At 52.8% G+C, this 13,469-nt stretch overlaps 1 protein-coding gene across 5 annotated transcripts in view; it reads right to left on the bottom strand.

Annotated features, from left to right (window-relative positions):
* AXIN2 (axin 2) overlaps positions 1-13,469 on the bottom strand; it is a 31,316-nt gene that overhangs the window by 7,372 nt on the left and 10,475 nt on the right. For all 5 annotated transcript variants that reach the window (XM_066386636.1, XM_066386632.1, XM_066386635.1 and 2 more), the window contains exons 3-7: positions 11,775-11,915; positions 3,608-3,710; positions 1,081-1,221; positions 435-943; positions 41-220 (exon numbers count right to left, since the gene is read on the bottom strand). In XM_066386636.1, coding sequence (XP_066242733.1) covers positions 41-220; positions 435-943; positions 1,081-1,221; positions 3,608-3,710; positions 11,775-11,915 — 1,074 coding nt within the window. The remainder of the gene's footprint in view (positions 1-40; positions 221-434; positions 944-1,080; positions 1,222-3,607; positions 3,711-11,774; positions 11,916-13,469) is intronic.

Genomic DNA, 13,469 nt, shown 5'->3' with positions numbered 1-13,469 from the left:
CAACCGTCGTAAGGATGGCGCCTGGCGGTGGCATGTTTACCTGTGGGGCTTGGGTTTGCCCGGCCGCTCGGTCTCCAGCATCCACTGCCAGACATCCTGCGACCTGTCTCCTTCCAACCCAGGCAGCTGCAGGGCTCCGGCTGCTTCCCGGGCGGCCAGGGTGGCCTCGGGGGCTCTGCCGCTGTGCTTAGGCAGGACGCTGCCTCTGCTGCCGCTGCCGCTGCGGGGAACCAAGAACCACACCCCCTGACCTCTCTGGGACTGCTCCACTGGACAGATGGGGAGGTGGTGGGGCGACATGCACCTGTTCCCCTTGCCCCCTCCACCCTGTGCCCCTCCCTTCCTGGAAGCAGAATGCCTGTGACCCCTGACCCTGCCTCACACCTGCCCAGGGCTGCGGTCAGGAGAGGACAGTCCAGTCAGCCCACACTTACCCAAACTGCTCCGCTGTCCCAGGCTCCGGGGCCTTGGGGTGGCTTTTACACTTGGAGTAGCAGTAGTACTCGGGCCCCCCAGGACAGAAGCAGCGCACCCTCTGTGCAGCCTCTGCTTCGATCTCCTCCTTGGTCTTAGGGACAGCGTGGTGGTGGATGTAGTGATGGTGGACGTGCTTCGTCGTCTGCTTGGTTACGAAGCCCTTGGCCCCAAAGAGGGGGCAGCCAGCTGGGGAGGCCGTGGAGGTGGGCAGCTTGCCCCCGGCGGGGAGAACGGGGTGGCACAGCTGCTGGTGGTGGTGGTGGTCGGGGGAGCGGGAGCGGGGGCTGTAGCGGCCCATGCCGGGAGACTGACAGCCGGGGGTCTTGAGGACCCTGGACAGGTGGTCGTCCAGAATCGTCTGCGGGTCTTCCTCATAGCTGCCGGAGGGCAGGAAGGAGAGGGGGTGCTGGCTGGGTGCCCCATCCCGCAAGCCCAGTAGGAACTCGGAGCCTTCCTTCTCTTCGTCCTGGAAGGTCAGGCGGCAGAGAAGGCCCCTGTGAGCAGGAGGGACCCTGGCACACAGGGGGAGGGTGGGAGGGGGGGGGTGGGGGTGGGGGTGGGGGTGGGGGTGGGGGTGGGGGTGGGGGGCGGGGCCGGCACTACCTCTCGGATCTGCTGTAGCCGCTCCTCCAGGCTGTGCCGACTGTCCAACTCCAGCTGCAGCTTCTCCAGCCTGGAGATCAGCTCTGCTGCGAAGGCGGCCGGGTCCACCGGGGTCATCTCCTTGGGCAGGCGGTGGGTTCTCTACAGGGCGCAGGGAGGAAAGGGACAGGGGGCGCTGAGCCGGCCGGCTGGGCACGCAGCGGCCGTGGCGGCCGGCGATGCGCACGGTGGCTCCAGGTTCGGCAGAGCGCAGCCCGGGCTGCCGGGGAGCTTTATGTGCCAGCGACGCGGCCTCATGGAGCGCCATGGTCCCCACCAGCGTTTGCCTTGGGCAGGAGCAGTTGGTCGCACTCCGAGAGGCCCCGCTTGTTCTCTCTGTAGTACAACCAGCCCATCAGTAGCTACTCTGAAGTAGAAAATCTTCAAAGACTGTTGTCAAACATCAAAAAAAAAAAAAAAAAAAAAAAAGGCAGCCTTCTGAGGTGGGGAGGGGAGAGACCAACTCAAGGAATAAAAAGTAGAGTCTAAACAGAAAGGGAGTTGGAAATTAAAAAAAAAAAAAAGATTGGAAAGGAGGTAGGGGGGAGGGAAAGGGAGGGAGAGAGGGAGTCCCAGGGCCGGATCAGAAGCAGCGGTAATTTATTTCCTGGCCGCACACTGCGCACCTTTGAGGCGGTGTTGTCTCAACACCGTCCTAGATCTGCCTGCTTTCCCCGCCCCCGCCCCGTCTCTTTGTACAGAAAATGAAGAAAGCTGCTGCGGGCTAGTAGCAGAACACTGCTGAGTCTGGCTGCCTGAAGCTGCTCTATCAAGGGAAAAGGGAACATCTCCAAATCAAGTGCGGAATATAAAAAGGCACCGAGATCGCCTGCCAAAAGCAGCTCACAGAGAACCCCCACCGCCCAACCCCGCTTTCTAACCTCCTCTCATCTCGCCCACCCCTCCTCCCGCCCACCACTCTGCCCTCCTCCCTCGTTTCCCTCTTGCTCTGCCCTTTTCTTTGGGGTGCACAGGGGCAGCAGAAAGCCAACCTGCAGACCAGCGTTTCCCCTAGCAGGTGGGCGGATCTCCAACCTGACCTGCAGTCACTGGGCTGCAGAACTGCCAGAGGGGACAGAAAGGCCCCCTCTATAATAGCTGGCCCCTCTCACCCGGGCTGGCTGCAGGCAGCACCTCTCAAGGGGTTGGCTCGTGGAGAGAGTTGATTTGCACACCCCAGGACAGAAACATTTCACTTATAAGCCTGGGTGTTATAAGTTTTCTTCATTAATACTCACACACCCCTGCCTCATCAAAACATGTCATATCCTCCATACTGTTGTATTTGGGGGGTACTGTTATTAAGGAGGGGGACCCTGGAGGTCCCCAGAAGAGCAATTCTTAATATGCTAATTTTAGCACAAGGTTATGCCTGCTCCAGGCTGTTCGAGGAGCTTTCAGACAGAAGCTGCTCCAGCAGCAGTCCCTGCACTAATGTACCACAGGATTAGCAATTCAAAGTGTTAATTTTCTAAATGCAACATAACCCATGGACCAATTGGATTCTCAGAAGCTAGGGAGAAGGATTCCTAAACAGAGATGCCGCTCTAAACTGGGCCCTCTATTCCCCGCCCCCAGGAGCAGCACCCTTGCAACCTGGATCTCAGAGGATTGCCAGAAGCAAAGCTCCTGGTATAGACACAGCCAGGCTCCCCTAAGTGCAGGGAGCCAAGGGCTGGCTGCCCTCCAGCACGTGGAAATAGAAGGGGAGGGCCCAGAAAAGTCCTTCATGCCAGGCTAGCCTCCCATCTCAATCACAGGGAGAAGTGCTCATGGGCGTCTCACTTCCCATCTTCATTTACTCTGCACATATCAGGAGCAGATTCAACAGCAGGTACAATGCTCCATTTTGGAGCTGGAAACAGACAAGACGATATAGCTGCCCTCCAGGGCTTCAGAAGTCAATAGAAGAAATGACCAAGTAACTAGATAAATGGATGATTGAAATGACTGAGGTATGCAGTCAATACTAAGAGAATCCCCTGTCATGGAATCTTCCTCTAGCTTCTTCAATCATTCATTTCATTTGTTCGCTCATTCATTCAACAAGTGTTTATTTATGCACCAATATATGCCTGGCACTGTTCTAGTTTCTGCAACTGTGGAAGTTAACAGAATAGACACAACTCCCTTCCCTCAGGGGACTTCCATTCTCTTGGGAACCCAATGAAAAGCATGGATTCTCTCTTGTCATGTCCTGGTTTCTGAGAAGGAAATGCTCTAGTTCCTTTCTCACAGAGAATTTTCTTTTAGAAATTGAGAAAATGTAAAGGTTCAAGAAGGTCGTGTTGAGCTCCCCTCCGTTCAGCATCACATCACAAAGAACCACGTTGCACCTCTTGCCCGGTCTTCCCTTCCCACACTCTCCCCTAGCAGGACCCAGCACTGCCCCTTCAACCGTCTCTATGCCTCCCTCTTCTTTCCATCCTGTTCCTTCAGGACTCAACATGGCTGAAAACAGCTGCCTTCCCCTCCAGACAATACTCACCGGAAAATGAGGTAGAGACACTTGGCCATTGGCCTTCACACTGCGATGCATTTCTCTCTGGAGCTGTTTCTTACTCCCCACACGGTAAGGAGGGATTCCATCTCTAAGGGAAGGGAAAAGACAGAACCCGCAGGCTCACGAGGATGCTTTCAGCATTCAGGATGCACACAAGCCATGCTCAGATCCCGCCAACGGATGATGTCACACGCCTTCATGGGAGTGCCCCCAGTCCCAGGTGCCACAGCTGTTTCCAGGGGGAAAGATCAATCCACTGTCAAATTGCCAAGCCTCTTGCCCATCAATCATCTCAAAATGGCTCCCTTTTGGACTCAGGGTCTGACTTGGAAAGAGTGGTAAGCTCATCTCTCAGGCTGTTCTCTTAGAACTTGCTATGGTCTGGCCAGCCCAGAGCAAAGGCTATCCCATTGTACAGGTTCGCCAAGCAAGAAGAGTCTAAGACCCCTCTGGCCCTCCCCACAGTCTGTTGCTATCCCACATCAGAAAACGAGGTATGACTACCAGGGCAAAATATAGCAGACATAAGGACCAGGCCCACAGGGAGGGAGCTAAGCTAGGTGTAATTCTCTATCAACCTCCCAGGTCCCCCCTAACACCCCCAACCAACCAAGTCTCAACAACATGACCAATGTGAGCATAAAGACAAAGTGTCCCCTAACATCCCTAACCAAACAAGTCTCAACAACATGACCAATGTGAGCATAAAGACAAAGTGTCCCCTAACACCCCCAACCAAACAAGTCTCAACAACATGACCAATGTGAGCATAAAGACAAAGTGTCCCCTAACATCCCTAACCAAACAAGTCTCAACAACATGACCAATGTGAGCATAAAGACAAAGTGTCCCCTAACATCCCTAACCAAACAAGTCTCAACAACATGACCAATGTGAGCATAAAGACAAAGTGTCCCCTAACACCCCCAACCAACCAAGTCTCAACAACATGACCAATGTGAGCATAAAGACAAAGTGTCCCCTAACACCCCCAACCAACCAAGTCTCAACAACATGACCAATGTGAGCATAAAGACAAAGTATCCCCTAACACCCCCAACCAACCAAGTCTCAACAACATGACCAATGTGAACATAAAGACAAAGTGTCCCCTAACACCCCCAACCAACCAAGTCTCAACAACATGACCAATGTGAGCATAAAGACAAAGTGTCCCCTAACATCCTTAACCAAACAAGTCTCAACAACATGACCAATGTGAACATAAAGACAAAGTGTCCCCTAACACCCCCAACCAACCAAGTCTCAACAACATGACCAATGTGAGCATAAAGACAAAGTGTCCCCTAACACCCCCAACCAACCAAGTCTCAACAACATGACCAATGTGAGCATAAAGACAAAGTCCCTACTGTGTGGCACTCTGTGCAAATTCATTCTAGTATTTGAGTACCTACCATGTGCCAAACCTTGTTCACAGCACTGGGCAAGCGAGCCGTGAAGGAAGGGGACAAAAATGCAGAGGGATTGCCTTACGAAGCTTGTATCCTAATGGGGTGGCGCAGGCAATAAGCAAAAATGAGAAAGCAAAATTTACAGTATGTTAGAATGTAGTAATTACCATTATGAAACGCATTACCAGAAATGGGGAGAGAGGATCACTGAGGTGGGGGAGTTGAAATTTCAAAGTCCTCTCTTCCCACCACTTAGTACTCACTGGCTAGAGGGCAAGATGGTTTGGGCGTGAAGGGGGTGTAGTGTCAGTGAAGTTTTTGCAAAGACCTAAAGGCAGTATGGGCCCGTGTCCTTCATCATCATTACTGAAAAAAAACAAGTGGAAGAGGTGAAGCACTGGCACTGTGTGTTCTGTGCTCCAGCTCGTCTTTGCTAGAAATGCGATCTGGAATTGCTGTGATTTTTTAAAAAGAATTTTGTTCTTGAAAGCAGTCAAATGATCAAGGTGGGGCAATTTTCCCATCACTGTCCCCAGGCAACTTATGAAGGCCTCATGTTCAAACAGTTCCATACTGAAACATACTTGGAGACTATAAATACTGAAATTAGGTGTTTAGAGATCTCCCTTTTCCTGGTGGTTTATCAGAGGGTGGAAGGGGAAAAACATGGGTGGCTCAGCAGCAGTGGCTGAAAACCAGCAATGACTAAAACGATGCCGGAACCAGCCAGCAAGCAGCCGACCTCTGGCTCCTTATCTGCAATAGTGGCGGTGTTTTCTGGAAGTCTGCAGACCTAGGCCAGAGAACAGGGCCACCACGGGGAGGGCACAGATCACAGCAGATCAAGCATCGGCTAAGAAGCACATGAAGGATCATCATTCTGACGGGAAGAAGATCAGTACCTAAAGCAAGGACTTAAACACACATGAGTCCTGTCCAGAGAAAGGCCAAGGGGCAGACATGGCGGGCACAGTGGGATGGGATATGCAGTTGACCAGTAAAGGTCAAGTCACCCAGAGAGTCTCCTACTCACTGAGGCCTGAGACTTGATGGGACCCCTGAAGGCCAAGAAGAATAAAGGTTCTGAGTCCAGAATCTTACTGACCTACCTGAAGCTTATTCACCAAACTGTTTTTACCCTGGGATCATGGACAAGACATGGGAGAAAACTGGGCTCTCAAGAGCACACCTGGCATGACCAGGAAACCAAATTCCAAGCCAGGTGACTGACTCAAACCCATGGCTGCCAGCCCGATGCACTGAGTTCCTCCTGAGGGTCAGACACATCCCACGTCATTCTCACAAAACCCCAATTCACCACATTTTAGATGACCAGAGTCACAGTCAGCATCGGTTAGACCCAGGATCCGAATCCAAGCCTCTGCTGGACTCCAGGACAGGTGTCCTTAACTTAACAACCTGCCCTCCCGGCCTCACCTGGAGAAGCCAAGCTTCCCCGCTGAGTGTGGGGATCCATTTTCTAAGCCTCACGGAGTCACCAGGCATTCTGAAGGGACAAACGGGAGATTGGTGAGCCCTCTAGAAAGTCCTCTCCTACCACTTAGTACTCACTGGCTAGGGGGCATGCCAGGTGGTTCCCGAGACAGTGAATCTCCCCATCTCTAATCTAAATCCCTATGGGCTGGGAGTCCCCCAGATTGGGTCTCATGCTGACTAACCAACTTCTGCTGCCCCAGGGCTGCAAGACCAGGTCCTTGCCCTTCTGCCCCGCAGCTCTTCTGGGGACTTAAAAGGGAGGACATCTCTGCTCCAGGGCTCTTCCTGACAATCTTGGGGGCCAGGAGACAAGCACCGCCTGGACCTCACTGTGACATACAGAGCTTCCAGAGTCCCAGAAGAGGTTCCCATCCACCCTCTCCTAGACTCTGTCCTCGAGTGTCCTCTAGTAGCCTTCCATCTTGTCGCCTTTCCTCCCAGGCAGAAATTAGTGACAAGGCTTTTATACCAACTTCCTGTTCCATATAAGGTAGAAAGAAAGGAGAATTTGGGGACATAGGTATGGGAGGAGGGGAAGCAGGTCACTGGTGGATCTGAAGGCTAGAGGAACAAATGATCTTTTTAGCCACCCTCTCAACCAACACACACACACAGCCATTCCAGCCAGGGCAGCTCAAGGAGCCAGTGTGGGAAGACCAAGATTTCAACTTAGAGTGGCTCAAAGAAGCTTGATAGGCACCTTTATGGAAATGTGGCTTTAATTCTCTCCCAGCCATGAATCTTCTTCCAAAACAGCCCCTTACTCCAGAAGGGGACCTCTCTTCTTTTCACTCAGCTCTGTGAGCCTGTGACTGTGTCCCGCCGCTCAGACCCGCTCGCCCAAGTGCGTCCGAGTTTCCGCCCCAGCACGGCCTCCTTGCTGAGGATTTCAGCCCACAAGCGGCCGGGCTCGCTGTTTCTGGGGAACACCGGTTCTGCAGTGTGGACTCCACTCAGCTGCCATTTAAGCTGAGCCAATTAGCTTAGCCTTTTGACTCCACTGTGCCTGGCTGAACCTAAATGTCACTTTCCGGTAACTTTGAAACAGTGGGCTCGTGCGCACTGCGTCCGCCTGCATTTCCACTTGGCAGCCTCTCCGAGGGCCGCCTCTGATCACGGCCAACATCAAAGGCCTGGTTTGTAAGATAAGGTAATATTTGAAGTTCACACGAATGCCTTCCCTGGTGTCCAAAGTAAACCCATAAATAAGATATAAGGAAATGGAAATAAATAAATAAAATGACCCATGCCGCCCTCGGCGTGAGAAGCCAGGGAGGCATCTTGCACTGATTGTGTGACATGCGCAGCCTTCCAGGCAAAAGCTGTGCCTGACTCCGCGAGCGGCTCTGTGCAAATCAACAGGACAGGGACACTTCCACGCGTCTACGCGTGGCTTTCAGGATGCCTGGACACCTCTAACAGAGACGTCACGTGTGAGTCGGCAAAGGACCTGTGGCTTCCGAGGTTTTCAGCCTCCTAGGCCTGGTGCCCGGGGCACAGCCCACCTCCACCCTGTCCCTAGTGCTGCGAAGATCGGGGTTTAGAGCTTGGCTGGCAATCTTGCAGCTAACTTTAACCCCCCCCCGCCCCCCGCAAAAAAAAAAGTTAAAAAGCCATTCCTTCTGAGAATGTAAGTTTCAGAGTAACAGGCTCATAAAACAGCCTTCTCAGAGGCCTACTATGAAGACCCAAATCCCAGCCATCTTTAATAGGGCATTTTACTGAGCAGGAAAACCGAAGTCAGCAGTGGGCTTGGGGGGAAGGCAATGGCTTCTTTAAAGCCCCTGCCCACCTTGGACCTCCAGGCCCTGCTGCACAGCTCCCTGGAATACCCCAGTGCAGGCTGGCCCTGCCCAACTCCTACCCAGGTCTCTTGCAAAGGCCCCTGGGACTTAATTGGTTCTGTCGCAAATGAGACGATTGCTTCCCCGGGCTTGTGTCTAATGAACTCCAACCTTCTGAAGTCTATTGAAGACCGCCTGTGACCCCCCTTGTCCTCCTCCCCAACTCCCAGCAGGGCAGCCAGCACCCCCCTCCCACCCCAGCCCGAGCTGGCCATTGTGACCAGGAGAAACAGCCAGAGCCTTTTCATGCTTTATGGGGCGCTCCTATTCACTTGTTCAAGGAAATTTCAAAGGGCCTGCTACCCTCTTATCCCCTCTAAGCTTCCCTGGGTGAACAATGGGCTGAAAGCGATTCAGTTCAGCTTTTCATCCCCCCCCCCTTTATTTCTCGCTCGACACTCTCATCTGCGCCAGGCCCACAATTGGCAGAGCTCTGAAGAGGGGTCTAATCCCAGCCCTGGGAATCCCGGGTGACCCGCCCGACACTGGGCAGATCACACACACACAGGGCCCGCCAGCCAGAAAGGGCCTCGCACAGCCCGGCTTTCAGGGCATGCCAAGTCTGCCAGGCAGGAGGTGGGGAGGGCCCAGGGACCCCCCGTGCCTGGCAGCTTGAGACCCACAGGAACCTCTAAGTACGGACACTCATCCCCTCCGATGGGATACGGAAACCCGTTTGTCTCCACTATAGACAGCACCAGACAAACAGCCCCTGGACATACCATTCCCAAGAGAGGGTGGTCCTAAGCTGATGAGACAAGTATGCCCTCCAGTTGGTATAAACATGTCCAAGTGGGTCCAACATGCCATGGCCTCATCTGATAAGCTGCCCACTCGGTTGGAGGAGGCCCAGTGCCACCCAACCCCTACATCTGAAAGATCAGATCCAACACCACAGTCCCCAGTCCCCTCTCTGGGGGTTGGCATCTTGGTTCACTCATCACCAAGCCAAGGGAGTTTCGCCCCAGGAGGAACCCCTGGGGTTCAGCCACTTGGGACCCAAGGGAAGGTACTGTGCCCCAAAGAGGAGCTGCTAAGTGAGGGGTGCCCTTTTCTGAGTGAGGGATTTGCCTCTACAGCAAAGTGGACTTTACTGGCCCAGGCTCTGACCTTCGCTACCCCGAACAGCTGACTTGCAAAGGTAACCTGTCTGACCCCTCACCGTGGCCTTCCTGTTTCAGGTTCTCACGCTCTTCAGCTAAAGGGGGAAAGGTGAGAGCCTGCGAGCCACTGCTGTGAGAGTGAGGAAGTGCATCTGCTGGGAAGGGGACGAAACAAGAGGGGCCGAGGGGAGGGCGCAGGGGAGAGGTTAGAACTGCTCCCTCACACCCCTCCCCCCAACCAGTATGGCTGACCACTAATAAATACAAATAAAAAAATTCCAAGTGGCTCAAAGATCTCAGTGTCAACTGGTCCCAAAAACACATTTCATGCTGGAAATGTTTGGGGGGGGGGGGCCGGCAAGGGCAGGGGCCTGTGTCTGAGTTCTGTCTCTGACAGGAGAAGCTGTGGAAGCACGGGCCTTACTTCCATCTGTAAGTCACAGGGGACAGCCTGCCTTTTTAACTGGGGCTTGTGTGAGGCTCAAACATGGATGGGGACCACACCCTGGACACTGCATCCTGAACCCAGAAGAACACTTCAATGGGATCGAAATGAAATGCAGGCAAGGCCCAGGAAGCAAGCCAAATACAAGTCTCCTAGAAAACAGAAGCCTCTGGGCTTCCGTAAACTACCTTTGACTTAGGAGAGAGTCACTCAACGCCTCTATTCAAATCCAACCTACCCTTATTTTACAGATAATGCTAAGACTCCCAGGCAATCCCCAAAATGATCAAAAAAATGTTAAAAATGGAGGGGTGTACCAACATGTAGGGGCTGACAGTCTCATGTGATCTTACAATCTATGAAATAATACAACGTAGTATGAAAACAGATCTTGATATTATTTGGATCGAAAAATAAATTATGCCTGTCTAATATTCAATAAAGACCGAACAAAAATGTATTCAGAACTGTCAATCAAAGGATCATTTTTCTCAAGTATGGATACTGAAGGAGTTCAGTCCAACTTACTTCTGCGAACTCCTTACTCTTCCATGTTGGATGAAAGACGTGTCCCCTTCCTCTTTATTCGCTCATGCCAAATTGCTGTCCCTTTATTCCAGTGGAAACTTTCACCTGCAGGGCTTCTCTCCCTTGACTAACAGAGGAATCTGAGCTAACACAATAAAAGCCACCAGGATGTTAATCAACCATAGAGTCCCAAATCAACCTCATCAACTTTCCTTCCAATTGGTCCAATGCCACAGGCCAGGCAACTGGACATTTGGCCAATAAAAAACAGATCATTTCAAACAAACTGGAAGAATAGATGGTCCGGTTTTTAGGAAGGTGAAAGGAACGAATGCTAAGTAAAGATGCCAGAACTCACACAGCTCAGTGAGTTTGACTTTCAAAACCGTTTCCTTAGTGGGAGAAATTCCTACTCAAAAACATTTGTGGAAAAGACTTCAAAGAACATTTCTAGAATGGTGGTTCTCAACTGGGTACTGGGGGGAAAGCTCTTGGGGAGTTTTGCCTGAGGCCAGGCTCCTCTCCAGTCTACTGAATCGGAATCTCCAAGAACGGCAGGAGATAGCACTACCCGGCCCACACCACCACGCACACCCCTACGGAAGTCACACAGCATGTGAGCTGGTCTCCATCCAGAGATCACCACTGCATAACCACAGATGACCTGCAATGCAATGTGATGGCCTGCTGACCTCATCACCCCTCCACCCCGATGACTCGGATTGCTTCCAGAAATCAAAGCCATCCATATGCAAAAGATCCAAGATCAGACTTGACTTTGGAAAGAACCTGAACTTAGGGGTAGAACCCCCACCTGACACAGAGCAGGTATTCCACCAAGACTTACTCAAACAAACAATATGTTCAGGTGAACACATTCACGAGGAAACATTACATACAGCAGCCTTTTAGAGACCTTTGGCTTTCAGACCCCCACTTTCAAGGCCTTTTCCTTTAAAAACAATGACTACCTCAACACAAACCCTTCTGATGCTACCCTGTCCTCCACCTGTGGGTTCTGCAGATGGAATACCTGCTTTTAAGGCCACTGAGCACTTCTGGAAAATGACAACCAGAAGATATTACTCTTAACCTTCTATGTTACTTTAGCTTTCTTCTTAAGGAAGGCACCACCCAACTTTCCCTGCCAAGGCTCTAGGCTTAACACTACTCCCTCCACCTGCCATGTCACCTTCAACCACCAAGCACGTCCACAGATGGGAATGGCAAAGCCAGGTGAGGATGGTTGCGGACTCCACCCGGCTGGCCTGGTGGGCCACGCGTCAACCATGTTACTGATGGGGAGAACAGGATACTTACACGCTGCTGTCCGTCATGGACATGGAGTCATCAGTCAGTGCGTCACTGGAAATCTCACTGTCATTGGCACTGGTGGCCGGTGCAAAGACATAGCCAGAGCCTACGTGGTATGGGTTAGCGGGGTCGCTCCGCCTGAAGGACCTGCGGGAAAAGTACAGCAGTGGGGCATCACTGGTTCTCAGCAGGAACCCAGGGAGCCAGGTGGCCCCAGCACAACCGAGCACACAGCCCCACAATCTGTTCAAGGCCAACCTGCTGCCCAGGGCCTGGTGCTCTCTGGGTGGAAAGCAGGGCCCTGTTGAGCCACTGATTCACCCTGAGGAGAAAGCAGGCTGCGCTCCTCTGCCTCCCAACTCCTCATCCAGGCCAGTACCAGAGGAACACAATGGCAAGGCCCTAAGATAACTTAAGCTGCCAAGAGAGCTGTTAGCGGAGTTCCGAGAGGCAAACACCTGGAGGCGTGGTACAGCCTTCGCCTTTCAACCAGGGCCCAGCGAGTCGGAGGGACGAGACAGAAAAGGTCAAGACAACGTTTGGGGCTCCCACCCCGTCCTGAGCTGGGCCTCTGTGTGCCCAGCCCCCTCCCAGGACTTCATTCTCAGAGGCTGGCGAAGGCCAGCGGGATTAAAATGAGCAGCACAGCTGTTTCAGAGGAACGTCCAGGCCCCTTCTCCAGGGCCCCCCTTTTGTTTCAGTGGCCTCTGCTGCCCCATTTTGCCCTCTTGATCCCCAGAACAACCAGTGTGCCTGTCTCCTGCTGGGCCGCATTCCTCTTGTGTCACCAGCAAGGGACTGAAGTAAGGGGAGAGGGAAGGGGCCACTGCAGTCTCGGGGCAGAGGAAGGGCGTGCAAAGCCGGCACTTGCAGGCAGCCCATTTACAGAGACCAGCACACTCCACAGGGCCCACCAAGTCCATGCCAACAACACAGAAACCAACTGCAGGGGAACAGAATGGCTCAGAGGAAAGACCAACTCAATTTGGCCACTGCAGCCAGACTATAATGAAGTCCTTGGTTGGCCAATGAAAGGGATCCACAAAAGGTCAAAGCAGTCTATGCTTGTATTCACTGGGCTCTCCTGCTGACCTACTATGTGTTTGGTACTGCAATGGACTGTGGGTGTACCCCGCTCCAGTCTCTGGCCGCCAGGCACCCATGGTCCAGGACTGTGTCACTGTAAGTGGGGGGAGGGGGATGTCACGAGGCAGGTAGACACAGTTATAGTATTGGCCCATGAAGAGGGGCACCCCTTTATACACATCATCTCACTTAATCCTCACAGCCACCTGGGGCAGAAGGAGCCCTGTGCCCATTCTATAGGTGTGCCCTTGGGGACCCACAGGTACGGCAGCCTGGTCTGGATCACAGAGCTGGTATGAGTATGCATGCCATGGATTTGACTGGCTCTCTCTCAACCTCTCTTTCTGCTTCCTAAAACAAAAACCAGCCTCAACATTTAGAAAAGTCCTAGAACAAGAGGCAGGATAAGTGACCTCACAGAGGTAATACTGGAAGAGCTAATGGAAACGTGAATGATGGAGAGGACACTTCTAGCTGGGTGGCCAGGGAAGGCTCCCTGGGACAGGAGGGAACAAGGCGAACCCTGATGGGTGAACAGGAATTCAAGGAGATGCCACTCAGGACAGGGGAACGAAAGCAGTTAAAAAAGTCCTCCCCAGTCTAGGGAGGAAGAGG

Source organism: Saccopteryx leptura, chromosome 5 (genome assembly GCF_036850995.1).
Source record: "Saccopteryx leptura isolate mSacLep1 chromosome 5, mSacLep1_pri_phased_curated, whole genome shotgun sequence".
NCBI classification, from domain to species: domain Eukaryota; kingdom Metazoa; phylum Chordata; class Mammalia; order Chiroptera; family Emballonuridae; genus Saccopteryx; species Saccopteryx leptura.
Note: the sequence above shows the minus strand (reverse complement) of the source record. Positions and strands in the feature narration are given on the sequence as shown.